A 13,743-nucleotide genomic window follows, 5' to 3' on the forward strand; every position below is an offset into this window, starting at 1 on the left:
CTCTGCAGCTAGGATGTAGGCCATCAGGTCCAGGGGATTTGTTGGCCTTTAGTCCTGTTAATTTCTGCAGTGCTATTTCTTTACTAATACTAATTTCTTTATTACCCTCACCTCTGACAATAAGTGTGAGGAGCTCATGAACTTCTTTGTCTAAGATTGAGACCATCCTTTCGGCTGCCTTTGCCTCTTCCCTTCCTTCCTCTAGATCACTGGGCCAAACTTCCTCTAAGATTCCCCTCTGCCCTAGCCTTGACCTCACATCTTTCTCCAGCTTATCTCCTAGTTCCCCTCATGACCTTTCCGAGCTCATCCTGTCCATGAGACCCACTTCCTGCTCCCTGACCCTATTCCCATCAAACTGCTGACCACCCAACTTCCTTTTCTGGCTCCCATGTTAGCTGACATTGTTAGGTACTCAGGTACTGCCCCCCTCTCCCTCAGCTGCTGTGATCAACCCTCTCCTCAAAAAAAACAACCCTCAACCCATTCTTCCTTGCAAACTACCATCATCTCCAACCTCCCTTTCCTCTCCAACCTCCCTTTCCTCTCCAAAGTCGTTGAACGTGTTATCGCCTCCCAAATCCGTGCCCATTTTTCCCGCAATTCCATGTTTGATTCCCTTCAATCCGGATGCCTACCGCACCTGTCACAGGACCAAAATGGCTCTCATCAAAGTATCAAATTACATCCTCTGTGATTGTGACAAAAGCAAAACTATCCCTCCTCGTCCTTCTTGACTTGTCTGCAGCATTTGACACGGTTGACCACTCTCCTTCTTCAACGTCTCTCCACCGTCGTTCAACTAGGTGGGGCTGCACTCGCTTGGTTCCATTCTTGCCTATCTAACCGTAGCCAGAGAATCACCTGCAACAGCTTCCCTTCCCGTCCCCGCATCGTTACCTCTGGTGTCCCCCAAGGATCTAGAAAGAGAGTGTTTGAAGACCAGGACCTCAAATCTGGCACCAAGCTTATGGTCTACAGGACAGTAGTGATACCCACTCTCCTATATGGCTCAGATGTGGCCCATATACAGTAGACACCTCAAAGCGCTGGAGAAGTACCATCCGCAAGATCCTGCAAATCCACTGGGAAGATAGATGCACCTACGTCCGTGTTCTCGCTCAGGTCAATATCCCCAGCATCGAAGCACTGACCACACTCGACCAGCTCCGTTGGGCGGGCTACATCATCCGCATACCCGACACGAGACTCCCAAGGCGTGCCCCAGGTGGGCAGAGGAAACGTTTCAAGGATACCCTCAAAGCCTCCTTGATAAAGTGCAACATCCCCACTGGCACCTGGGAATCCCTGGCTCAAGACTGCCCTAAGTGGAGGAAGAGCATCCGGGAGGGTGTTGAGCACCTCGAGTCTCGTCGCCGAGAGCATGCAGAAATCAAGCGCAGACAGCGGTAAACGAGACTCCCCACCCACTCTTTCCTTCAACCTCTGTCTGTCCCACCTGTGACAGAGGCTGTAATACCAGTATTGGACTGTACAGTCACCTGAGAACTCACTTTTAGAGTGGAAGCAAGTTTTCCTCGATTACGAGGGACTGCCTATGGTGATCCTTGGTACACTCCTATTTCTCATCTATATGTTGTCCCTTGATGACATCATCCGAAAACACAGCGTCAGTTGCCACATGGGCGCTGATGAGACCCAGCTCTACCTCAATACCACTTCTCTCGAGCCCTCCACAGTCTCTAAATTGTCAGACTGCTTGTCCAACATCAAGTTCTGGATGAGCAGAAACTTTCTTCAATTCATTATTGGGAAGACCGAAGCCACTGTTTTCGGTCCCCGCCACAAACTCCGTTCCCTAGCCACTGACTCCATCCCTTTCCCCAACTTCTGTCTGGGCTGAACCAGACAGTTCGCAACCTTGGTGTCATATTTGACTTGAAATGAGCTTTCAACCACTTATCCGCAGCATAACTACGACTGCCTATTTCCACCACTGTAATATCGCCTGTCTCCGCCCTTGCCTCAGCTCATCCACTGCTGAAACCCTCATCCATGCCTTTGTTACCTCTCGACTTGACTATTTCAATGCAGTCCTGGCTGGCCTCCCACATTCTACCCTACCTAAACTAGAGGTAATCCAAAACTCGGCTGCCCATGTCCTAATTCGCACCATGTCCCGCTCACCCATCACCCCTGTGCTCGCTGACCTACATTGTCTTCCGGTTAAGCATCACCTCGATTTCAAAGTTCCCATCCTTATTTTCAAATCCCTCCATGGCCTCACCCCTCCCTATTCTGTAATCTCCTCCAGCTCCACAACCCCCCCCCCCCCCCCCCCCGAGATGTCTGCGCTCCTCTAATTCTGCCCTTTTTAGCATCTCTGATGATAATCGCTCAACCATTGGTGACCGTGCCTTCTGTTGCCTAGGTCCCAAGCTCTGGAACTCCCTGTCTAAACCTCTCCGCCTTTCTACCTCTCTTTCCTCCTTCAAGGTGCTCCTTAAAACCTGCCTCTTTGACCAAGCTTTTGGTCACCTGCGCTAATTTCTACTTATGCAGCTCGGTGTCAAATTGTTTTATCTCATAATACTCCTATGAAGTGCCTTGGGACGTTTCACTATGTTAAAAGTGCTATATAAATACAAGTTGTTGTTTAAGTTCCTCATTCTCACTAGGCCCATGGTTCTCCACTATTTCCATAATGTTTTTTCTGTTTTCTATCATGAAGACAGGTACAAAGTACAAAGTATTTGTTTAATAGAGTTAACAGGGGGTCAGCGGGTGCAATCGGTGGTGGGTCGAGTGGTAAAGTAGGTTTTTTTTTTGACAGGCTCTGGACCCCACTGTCAACTCGCCAGCACACACCTTTACCAAATGTTGGGTCTGTCAGCGCTGAGCAAACCTGACACACAATGGCGGGGGAGACAATTGAAATAATTAGTGGCTTGTTTACAGCCACTTAACAATGCTTTTTGCCCAGCTTTTTGATTTCGACAGGTCGCCCACCGGTTTCCCACTGTGCCTAGACCTTGTCAGTGAAGCTGAGGAGTTGACAGCTTCAAAAGTCAAGTTAAAACTCCCAGCTGATTAAATATCTTCCCTTAGCCACTAGCTTCTCTAAATTGCATTTCTGCTACAGATTCAGAATACTGCATATGTTTACACAAGTCTCCATCCAGTGTGATGTCATTACCTCTCCCACATTGACCGATCGCTTCTGTCATCTCTACTTCACCTGCCATATATTCCATCAACACAGTTGCCATTGAAACTCTCTCACCTTGGTCCTCAGAATCCCACCACGATCAGTCCCAATACCCACACCAACAGCACCAACAACAACACCAACCTTCTCCGCAATCAACTGATGCTGCTCAGGACACGGTATCAGTGCCTGATTACATTGCTGCTCGGGGTGCTCAGGATAGTCTCACCATGGCCACCTTTACTTCACTTGATGCTGTACACCCTGGCTGCCACATGATGTGCCAGGTTGGCACCACCCCACACTAACACCTTAAAGCATCTCTACAATGCCTAAGCCATTCCTTTCACACACATCAGCATTGAGGGGGGCACTGTTATGTCTCACCATTCACTGCAACTCATGTAGTCACTTCCAAAGGTGTACAGAAATCTGTTCAAGCACGCAAAGAGTTGAAAATAAAGATTTTGATTTTTGACACACATTAACAGAAACTTCACATGAACATTGGCTAAAACACACAAGTCCCTACCCTTGTGTGTTGTTAGTTGATATGATTGGACCAGGATGAGGGATGTGATAATGTAGATAGAGAGGGATGAGTGGAGGTGCAAGATAAGTTGGTGTGGATGTGTAGGAGTAGGATAGGGAAGGCAGCGTGGTAGGAATGTGATGTGTGGCATTGCAGTAACATTTTGTAATTTATTGAGATCATTGAAAGGTTTGTGCCACTGCAGTCAGGTCCTCCTGACGACATCCTGCTTGTGTCCTCCTGTGCAATGTGTAACCAGGCAGCGTTGGTCTCCTGGGGAGGTCTCTTCCACCCATTGAAAGGGAAGAGAACCTTCCTGCATGCTGTGACTCACTCCATAAGCATACGTCAAAATAAATTTGCGCATGGTCCCTTTGAGGAAACCAGCTGATGTTGCGTCATCAAATTACGTTATCGGGCCCGCTTCCTTCAATTGGCCGGAAAGCGCGGGGCGGGAAAATCCTTCTACACAATGGGCTGGGGCCAGGACCTGCCACCGACATCACCCGCCACGGACCCGCTGAGGTTGGGAAAATCTCGACCAACTCGGTTTCAGATCCCTGCATTTCCAGCATTTTCTGTTTTTATTTCAGATTTCCAGCATCTGCAGTATTTTGCTTTTGCCAAACTCTGAAGTGTTTTCTAAACAATCTATCTAATATGTATGTACATCTCTATATCTATCTGTAATGTTAAAACGTGCACATCCTGTACACAAACCTGTCATGATTTTCGGTCATGCTCTTGTGTAACATGGAAATTACAATGTAAATCGACCATTCGTTTGGACCAGTTCATGTTTAACCTCCATTGGATCTTGATCCCATGTGCTCGTCCTGTTCCTATCTCTATCCCACTTTCCCTCAATTATCTACCTAGCCTGTTCTACCAGATAGGAGCTACTTTTCATTAGTTCTACAGTGCTTTTCAAGTAGGCAAGGTTTAGATCAAAAGTTTTGAAACATTTCTGCATGGGAAAGCCTCAGCAAATATTGACAGTCCCAGGGAGCCTGTGCAAATACTGAAACATTCCTGGGGACCCCTGAAAACACACTCACGCTCTTGGGGACCCCATGTTTTAACTTTGAATAGACTGAGAATTATCCAAAGAAAAACTGTGATCACTACAGGGAGTTTTTGTTTTATTGAGTAGCAGGTGCTAATAGGTAAACACAGATACTGAGACACGTGCACACATACGACAGACATGAGAGACGTGCGCACGTACGACAGACACACATGCACACACACACACAGGAGATACAGCAATATATGTAAGAGAGAAAAACAGATGCATGCACGAGAAGCATGTGAAAAAGAGAGATGTGCATCAGTGAGAGAGAAAAAGAGGCAGATGTATCAGGAGAGAGATACATTGTACTAGAGAGAGAGAGAAGCACGCGCGCAGACACACAAAAACACACTTATATTGCTGTATCTCCTGTGTGTGTGCGCATGTGTGTCTGTCGTATGTGTGCACGTCTCTCATATGTCTCTCGTGTGTGTATGTCTGTCGTATGTGTGCACGTGTCTCAGGATGAAGGAGACACAGACCGACATGTTAAATAGAGAATATCACAGACGTGTGCATGAGAGAGACTCTTGTGCCCGGGAGAGAGAGCACACAAGAGGTATGTTGGAGAAAAACAGACACATGCGCATGAGACAAACACATTGAGAGGGAGATATGTGTGCTTGAGATACAGATAGACTGGTGTGCAAGTGAGAGAGATACATACAATCATAGAAATTTACAGTACAGAAGGAGGCCATTCAGTCCATCGTGTTTGCGCCGGTTAACACACACATCGGTATTTACCATTGCAAATTGCTATGCAAAAACTTCCCATTCAGTTTTGCCATGCCACCTGTCACATTGTGGTTACAGGATACAAGGTGTTTAGGCCATTTGGTAACACTATGTGCTCTGGCCACTGTGTGGAGATAGTTTCAGAAGTCTCTCAAATGTATATATAAAAAAAAACCCTTACATTTATCACTTGACTGGGCGGTACAATGGACAGTTTACATGTATTAATAATAAAACTCTTCAATATAACATTTTCCTCATCTCATTGTGTTGATAATCTTATTGTTATAAAACAGTGTACAGTGTATCCTGTAACTAATTGAACGATGCCAAGAAGGTAATAGTTCTAAAATGAATGACATTAAAGATTTAAGCTTAAAAAATTAAATATGTTTTTAAGTCAGTGCAGATATGGACAAAATAAAGTTTTTTAAAAAAATGCACAATTTAAAAGGTTTTCCAGTTTATTCTAATCACGTACTTTTCCAGTGCTGCACTATTGAAGATGCCGTCTTTCGGATGAGAGTTTATACTGAGGCCCTGTCATCCTGTCATCCCCCTCTGATGGATGTAAACGATCCCATAGCACTATTTGAAGAGGAGCATGGGCATTTTCCCTAGTGTCCTGGTCAATATTTATCGCTCAACCATCATCACTAAAACAGATTATCTGGTTAATATTGCATTGGTGTTTGTGCAAATTCGTTGCCGCGCTCTATAAGAACATAAGAAAAAGGAGTAGGCCAAACGGCCCCCGAGCCTGCTCTGCCATTGAATAAGATCACGGCTGATTGGATCATGTACTCAGGTCCACTTCCCTGCCCGCCCCCATAACCTCTTATTTCCTTATCGGTTAAGAAACTATCTATCTCTGTCTTAAATTTATTCAATGTCCCAGTTTCCACAGCTCTCTGGTGCAGCGAATTCCACTGATTCACAACCCTCTGAGAAGAAATTCCGCTTCATCTCAGTTTTAAATGGGCGGCCCCTTATTCTAAGATTATGTCCCCTAGTTCGAGTCTCCCCCATCAGTGGGAACATCCTCTCTGCATCCACCTTGTCAAGCCCCCTCATAATCTTCGGTAAGATCACCTCTCATTCCTCTGAATTTCAATGAGTAGAGGCCCAACCTACTCAACCTTTCCTCATAAGTCAACCCCCTCATCTCCGGAATCAACCTAGTGAACCTTCTCTGAACTGCCTCCAAAGTAAGTATATCCTTTCTTAAATATGGAATATGCACGCAGTATTCCGGGTGTGGCCTCACCAATACCCTGTATAACTGCAGCAAGATTTCCCTGCTTTTATGCTTCATCCCCTTTGCAATAAAGGCCAAGATTCCATTTGCCTTCCTGATCACTTGCTGTACCTGCATACTATCCTTTTGTGTTTCATGCACCGGGTCACATTGTACTGCAGCAGTTTGCAATTTTTCTCCATTTAAATAATAACTTGCTTTTCGATTTTTTTTTTCTGCCAAAGTGCATGACCTCACACTTTCCAACATTATACTCCATCTGCCAAATTTTTGCCCACTCACTTTGCCTGTCTATATCCCTTTGCAGATTTATTGTGTCCTCACACTTTGTTTTCCCATCCATTTTTTTGTCAACAAACTTGGCGACATTACATTTGGTCCCTTCATACACCACAACAGTTTTTTATACTTCAAATAAGTGCTTAACTGGCTGAAAAGTACTTTTGGATGCCGTGAGGTTCTTTGTGAGTGAGTTAAGGTTAGTCCCCTTAGTGGAATTATACATTTTATCTCACAGCACCTGTATTCTGTTCTTGGTAAGTTAAGTGAAATAGTAAATCGCTGCAAATACTGTATTTTATATCTAAACTTCATAGGTCCACAATTGTGTGGTTTTGGCAATGTTCCTGTGCAATATTTTTCCTCGGGGTAGCATATTCTCAGTAAAGCTGTCAACTCCATGAACTATGGGATGTGATCCTTGGAGGTGCACTCATTGGCCGCGATTTCGCCAACGGAAGTGAGTTGGGTGCGGACGGTGATGTGTGGGGAACACGCTCGTTGCTCCAGCCCGACCTCTGACAACAATCTTGTGTTGATGGGGCTTGTTAAGCCCGTCCTGCAGAATTCCTAGCCAATTAACAGGCAGCCAATCTGATAGCGTCGTCTGATGAGGCGTCATCAGCTGGTTTCCTTAAAGGGGCCATATCCATATTGGTTTTGACAGCCTTCTGTCAGTGTTCTGCAGCACTGAGTTACTGCAAATGCTGACGAGCATTGCACAAAGTTGCACAACTGCACCCAGGCTCTCCCACGACTCTCTCCAGCTGCTTACGGAGGGCGTCACAGCACGCAAGGTGGTTCTTTTCCCTTCCAATGGACAGAAAAGACCTCCCCACGACACCAATGCAGCCTGGGTGCACATTGCACTGGAGGACCTAGCTGCAGTGGTGCAAACCTTTCAATGATCTCAGTAGAAACATTACTGCAAAGCCACACTCTACCTCATCCTGCTGTGCCACTTATCACATCCCCATCACTCTGCATTCCCTACCCAACTCCTTACTCTCACCAACTTACCTTGCATCTCCACCCACCCCTCTCTATCTACATTATCACTTCCCTATCTCACTCGCCACCCCTCACACTCACCCTCATCCTGGTCCAATCATACCAACTAACAACACACAAGGAACTTTGGTGTTTTAGCCAATGTTCATGTAGACTTTCTGCTAATATGTTGTCAAAATTTGAAATATTTATTTTGAACGCTTTGAGTTCTTGGCCAGATTTGTGTGCACCTTTTGGAAGTGGCTTAGTGAGTTGTAGTGAATGGTCAAGACATAAGGGTACCCTGCACAATGGTGATGAGTGTGAAAGGAATGGCTTGGGCATTGCAGGAATGGTTTATGGTGCTGGCAGCCAGGATGTACAATGTCAAGTGAAGTAAATGTAGCCATGGTGAGGCCATCCCGAGCCCCACGGGCAGCATTGTGGTCGGGTGCTGATGACCTGTGTAGCATCAGATAATTGCAGAGAAGGTTGGTGTTGTTGGTGTGCTGGATGATGTTGGTGCTGTGGCAATTGTGTTGGGATTCTGAGGACCAAGATGCGATTTTGTCAAGTGCACCAATGCTGCTGGAATAAATGGCAGGTGAGGTTGAAATGACAGAAGCGACCTGTCAGTGGTGAGAGAGATTGTTTCAAGGATGTGGCAGTCAATTGAGACTTCACTGCAAACATTTTCAACCTGCATACAGCTCAAAAGTTTCTTCCAAATCCTGAAGGCTTCATCGACTGACAATGGAAAGTGAACAGCTGTGAAATGGTAGCTTTTATACCACTTATGCAGTTGTCAACTTGTCAAAGCAATAGAGTGCCAATGAGAACCCGACTCCACTTACCTGGCGTGTTCCCCAAGGGAAACAAATCTGTCAAAAAGTTGTTAAAATTCTAAGTGCCTGCTTTTAATCCTCTTAAATAGCATTAAACTACCTTTTAAGTACCTTAATAAAATGGCCTGCCTCTTGGTGTCGGGTCTGCGATCCGCACGCAGACCTGACAGCTGAGAAACTTGCACAGAGGCGGATTTAGAGCGGGATCCCGACCCGCTGTCAATCAGGGCCATTTTGACAGTGGGCCTGCCTCCAAACCTTCTCTCGCAGGATTGGGAAGATTCAGGCCAATAAGTGTGCAAAACACTTTATTCTTCTCTAACGTGTTTTGTTTCTGCTCCAGGCCATGGATGATCTCCTGCGCTGTGGCATCTGTTTTGAATACTTCAACATTGCGATGATGATCCCTCACTGTTCACACAATTGTAAGTACTCCAGGCGCAGCATTCGTAACGCCTGCATTCGAAATGTTTAAACCAGTACGGTGTCACTAGGATTTCAGTAAAGTGTAATCTGGGTGTGGAGAAATTTTCACACTTCTGCCCATTTAACATGTGAACAACATTGATTTTTTTATTGGCATGTGGGATACGCATAGAGATGATTTTTTAAGCTCTCTAATGCTATATGTTAAATACTGGTGATTACAGGTTAGCCACTGACCGTGCTAACAACTGGAGGTGAAATGTGAGAACAAACGACAGTCAAGTGAATTGGATTATATGCAATTTTTCCTGGAACATATTCGCACTAATGTGTAGTAGATGCCTATATAAGCGCAATGACAGTGTGGTTATATGATAAATGGGTACATGGGAAATTCACATTGATGGCTATAATTTATTATTACAGTACATTTGAAGGGGAATTATATTCTGTTGAATTGTTCCAACAACAACTTGTATTTATATAGTGCCTTCAATGAAGAAAAATGTCCCATGGCATTTCACTGTTCCATAATTGTTCCAAGTCCTTCTCGGGGTCATTGTTGGGCACAGATGATTTGTGCAGCACTTCCTTCTCTCCCTCCCCCTCTCACCTCCCCGCTCCTCTCTCCTCCCTCCCCTCTCCTCCCTCCCCGCTCCTCTCTCCTCCCTCCCCGCTCCTCTCTCCTCCCTCCCCGCTCCTCTCTCCTCCCTCCCCACTCCTCTCTCCCCGCTCCTCTCTCCTCCCTCCCCGCTCCTCTCTCCTCCCTCCCCGCTCCTCTCTCCTCCCTCCCCGCTCCTCTCTCCTCCCTCCCCGCTCCTCTCTCCTCCCTCCCCGCTCCTCTCTCCTCCCTCCCCGCTCCTCTCTCCTCCCTCCCCGCTCCTCTCTCCTCCCTCCCCGCTCCTCTCTCCTCCCTCCCCGCTCCTCTCTCCTCCCTCCCCGCTCCTCTCTCCTCCCTCCCCGCTCCTCTCTCCTCCCTCCCCGCTCCTCTCTCCTCCCTCCCCGCTCCTCTCTCCTCCCTCCCCGCTCCTCTCTCCTCCCTCCCCGCTCCTCTCTCCTCCCTCCCCGCTCCTCTCTCCTCCCTCCCCGCTCCTCTCTCCTCCCTCCCCGCTCCTCTCTCCTCCCTCCCCGCTCCTCTCTCCTCCCTCCCCGCTCCTCTCTCCTCTCTCCTCCCTCCCTGCTCCCCTCTCCTCGCTCCCCTCTCCTCGCTCCCCTCTCCTCCCTCCCCGCTCCTCCCTCCTCCTCCTCGCTCCCCGCTCCTCGCTCCCCGCTCCTCGCTCCCCGCTCCTCCCTCCCCGCTCCTCCCTCCCCGCTCCTCCCTCCCCGCTCCTCCCTCCCCGCTCCTCCCTCCCCGCTCCTCCCTCCCCGCTCCTCCCTCCCCGCTCCTCCCTCCCCGCTCCTCCCTCCCCGCTCCTCCCTCCCCGCTCCTCCCTCCCCGCTCCTCCCTCCCCGCTCCTCCCTCCCCGCTCCTCCCTCCCCGCTCCTCGCTCCCCGCTCCTCGCTCCTCCCTCCCCGCTCCTCCCTCCTCCCTCCTCCCTCCTCGCTCCTCTCTCCCCGCTCTTCTCTCCTCTCTCCTCTCTCCCTCTCTCCTCTCTCCCCGCTTCCCCTCTCCTGATGGAATATGGTTCCACACGTTCCAGCAGCTTCCTGGTACCTGGTCCACATGGTCATTCTAGACTGTCCGGTTACTCCGCTGGGGTGTAGGGAGGCTATCAGAGTTGAATTGGATGATGACCTCACTTCATGCCTGCAGGTGTGTATTTACTGAACAGTGATCAGGAGTCGGGAAACTTGCTGTTTTTTTTTTTCCCTTCCCTTTCCTTAACCCAGAGGACAATTTTATTATCTTTATGTCACCATGGTTGAGACCAGCGAACTCGGCACATAACTGGGATTGAACCTGGCGCCCTGTGATCTGTACGGACCATACTCCGCACTTCCCTTTGAGACTGAATTCTGGAGTTGTTAACCTGATGGTTGGATCTGAGCAACGGGATAGGCGCTGGCTGATTTATTTCAGTTGCCCTGTGACTTACTGCCCAGGATGGTAGCATGAGGGATCACACTCTCTCTCCATTCATTTCACAACCAGTGAATGTTCTGCCTGCCCTGGCAAGTGATGAGTTAAGTTCGCATGGACCCCAGTGAACATGGAAGGATGATTTAATTCTTCATGCAGGTGTAGGAACTGACGTGTTGGGAGTTTTTGGTGGACGATTGGGGGGTGGGGGTGGGGGTAGGGGTGGGGGGTTGGTTTGGAATCCTATCGCCTGTTCCTTGGAGAAAGCGCTAGAGCAGCTTCTGAGTGCGTGGGAGAGATAGTGAGGTGACTGAGAACTGTCACAAGCTCAGAAAATTAGCACCTTATTGCAAATGGATTATGTAATGAAGCAGCGAATGAGTCACACAGCTGTTTGAAGGTCAGTGCTCCTGCTCTGCAGAATACAGTGGACTATTCACTTTGTGTCACATCCCTTATATGGGATTGCTGTTCTCATTGTATCGTGCAGAGATTTTAAAATAAAGCCATTTCTGTGCAGGTTCTCCTCCACCTTGCCCCTTTGCATGGCTTACATTCCCCTGTATAGTAACCAGACTGATAGACCTGCTGTTGTTGCTTGGATTGGACTTGTCTTACTTAAATGCAGATATCAGAATTTTCTGCTTCAATCCTACGGTGACTCTGCGTCCCACAAAACATTTCTCTGTTAACTCTCAGCCCCCACACCCCCCCACCTTTCCCCACCGAAAATATGATTTACGGCTCAGATATTATTACAATTTTAAAATAGAAAAACAGCATTTTTCCATCTCGTTAAAAAAAAATCCCCAATGGCACATGAAAAATATGACCCCTTGCATTGTCCCAGTATTTTCCATTAAGCATTTTTTTTCTAAATATAATGTATTAATGGTTATGGTATATATGATATGATGCCGTGTATTCTTAATGAATCTGTGAATGAAGTAAACTTCTGCCTCTCAGCTTTGGTTGGCGAAAAACATTTCCACCATTAAAACATTCTGCTTGCTCTTTAGTCTGGTCAGCATGTGTTCAACCAGGTAACCAAATGCCCGGCTACTGACCTGCATGTGATGTATGGCATTTTATTAGAAAGCCTTGATCTCCTACCGCTGGCACTGTGGAGAAGGTTATCTCTCGAGCAATCCTTTTATTTGTCGAGCAAAATGATAACTCTTGGCAGCCTGGGAGATTTAGTAGTTAATTTGGTGGATGGGAATCAAGTGTATTTTAATAATAAATCAAAGTCGAAGTATTTTCCATATCTCTCATCCTGCATTTCATCTTTGGGAGCGAGCTGCCTGTTTAAAGTACTGGATGAGTGGAAAGTTCCTTCAGCTAAATGTCAGTAAAGATGATCGCGGTTGCTTTTGGCTCAATCCAACACCTGTATGCATCTAGCCTACAATCTATCAGGCTCCCTCGGTCTTACTGCAGTCTAATCCTGGTGGCGTGGAGGTTTCACCCTGAGCAAAACCTCTTTACACATCTGATCTGTTGCTGGTATTGTGCCTCGGAAGCTTTCCCCTCCATCACTGCTGCCGAAACCCAAATCCATATCTTCTTCGTCTCGACCTTTCCAGCAGTCTCGATACTGGCCTCCCGGTTTCCATCCTCCATTATCTCCAACTCCAATGAGAATTCTGTAGTCTGGGTCCTCGCCCAGACTTCCAACACCCCTAGTCCTGCCAAGCTCCCTGTGCCCAGGTGATTCATTTTAAGATTACCGTCCTCAATTTCGAAGCTTCATCCCACTCGATCTCAGAACTCTGCTCCAGTCACGCATTCTCTGCGTGCACTCGCTGATTCTCCAACACTGGTTTGCCCTTGTTCTCTATTCCCCTGGGGTATATATGGACAAATCGTTGAAGGTCGCAGGGCAGGTTGAGAAAATGGTTAAAAAAAGCATATAGGATCCTGGGCTTCATAAATAGAGGCTTAGAGTACAAAAGCAAGGAAGTTATGATGAACCTTTATAAAACACTGGTTCGGCGTCAAATATGTCCAATTCTGGGCACTACATTTTAGGAAGGATGTGAGAGGGTGCAGAAAAGAGTTACAAGAATGATTCCAGGGATGAGGGACTTCAGTTACGTGGATAGACCAGAGAAGCTGGGGTTGTTCTCCTTAGAGCAGAGAAGGTTGAGAGGAGATTTGATAAGAGGTGTTCAGAATCATGAGGGGTGTAGATTGAGTAGATAGAAAGAAACTGTCCCACTGGCGTAAGGGTTGAGAACCAAAGGACACAGATTAAGGTGATTGGCAGAAGAATCAACAGTAACATGAGGAAAAAGATTTTTACGCAGCGCGTATGATCTGGTTATGAACTGGAATGCACTGCCTGAAAGGGTAGTGGAAGCAGATTCAATCGTGGCTTTCAAAAGAGAGTTGGATAAGTACCTGGAGGAAAT

General features: G+C 47.2%; 1 protein-coding gene across 1 annotated transcript in view; it reads left to right on the plus strand.

The window, feature by feature from the left end:
* rad18 (RAD18 E3 ubiquitin protein ligase) overlaps positions 1-13,743 on the plus strand; it is a 489,896-nt gene that overhangs the window by 6,485 nt on the left and 469,668 nt on the right. Inside the window, exon 2 of the mRNA XM_070895750.1 lies at positions 9,227-9,308. Coding sequence (XP_070751851.1) covers positions 9,227-9,308 — 82 coding nt within the window. The remainder of the gene's footprint in view (positions 1-9,226; positions 9,309-13,743) is intronic.

This window comes from Pristiophorus japonicus, chromosome 12 (assembly GCF_044704955.1).
Source record: "Pristiophorus japonicus isolate sPriJap1 chromosome 12, sPriJap1.hap1, whole genome shotgun sequence".
Taxonomy (NCBI): Eukaryota; Metazoa; Chordata; class Chondrichthyes; family Pristiophoridae; genus Pristiophorus; species Pristiophorus japonicus.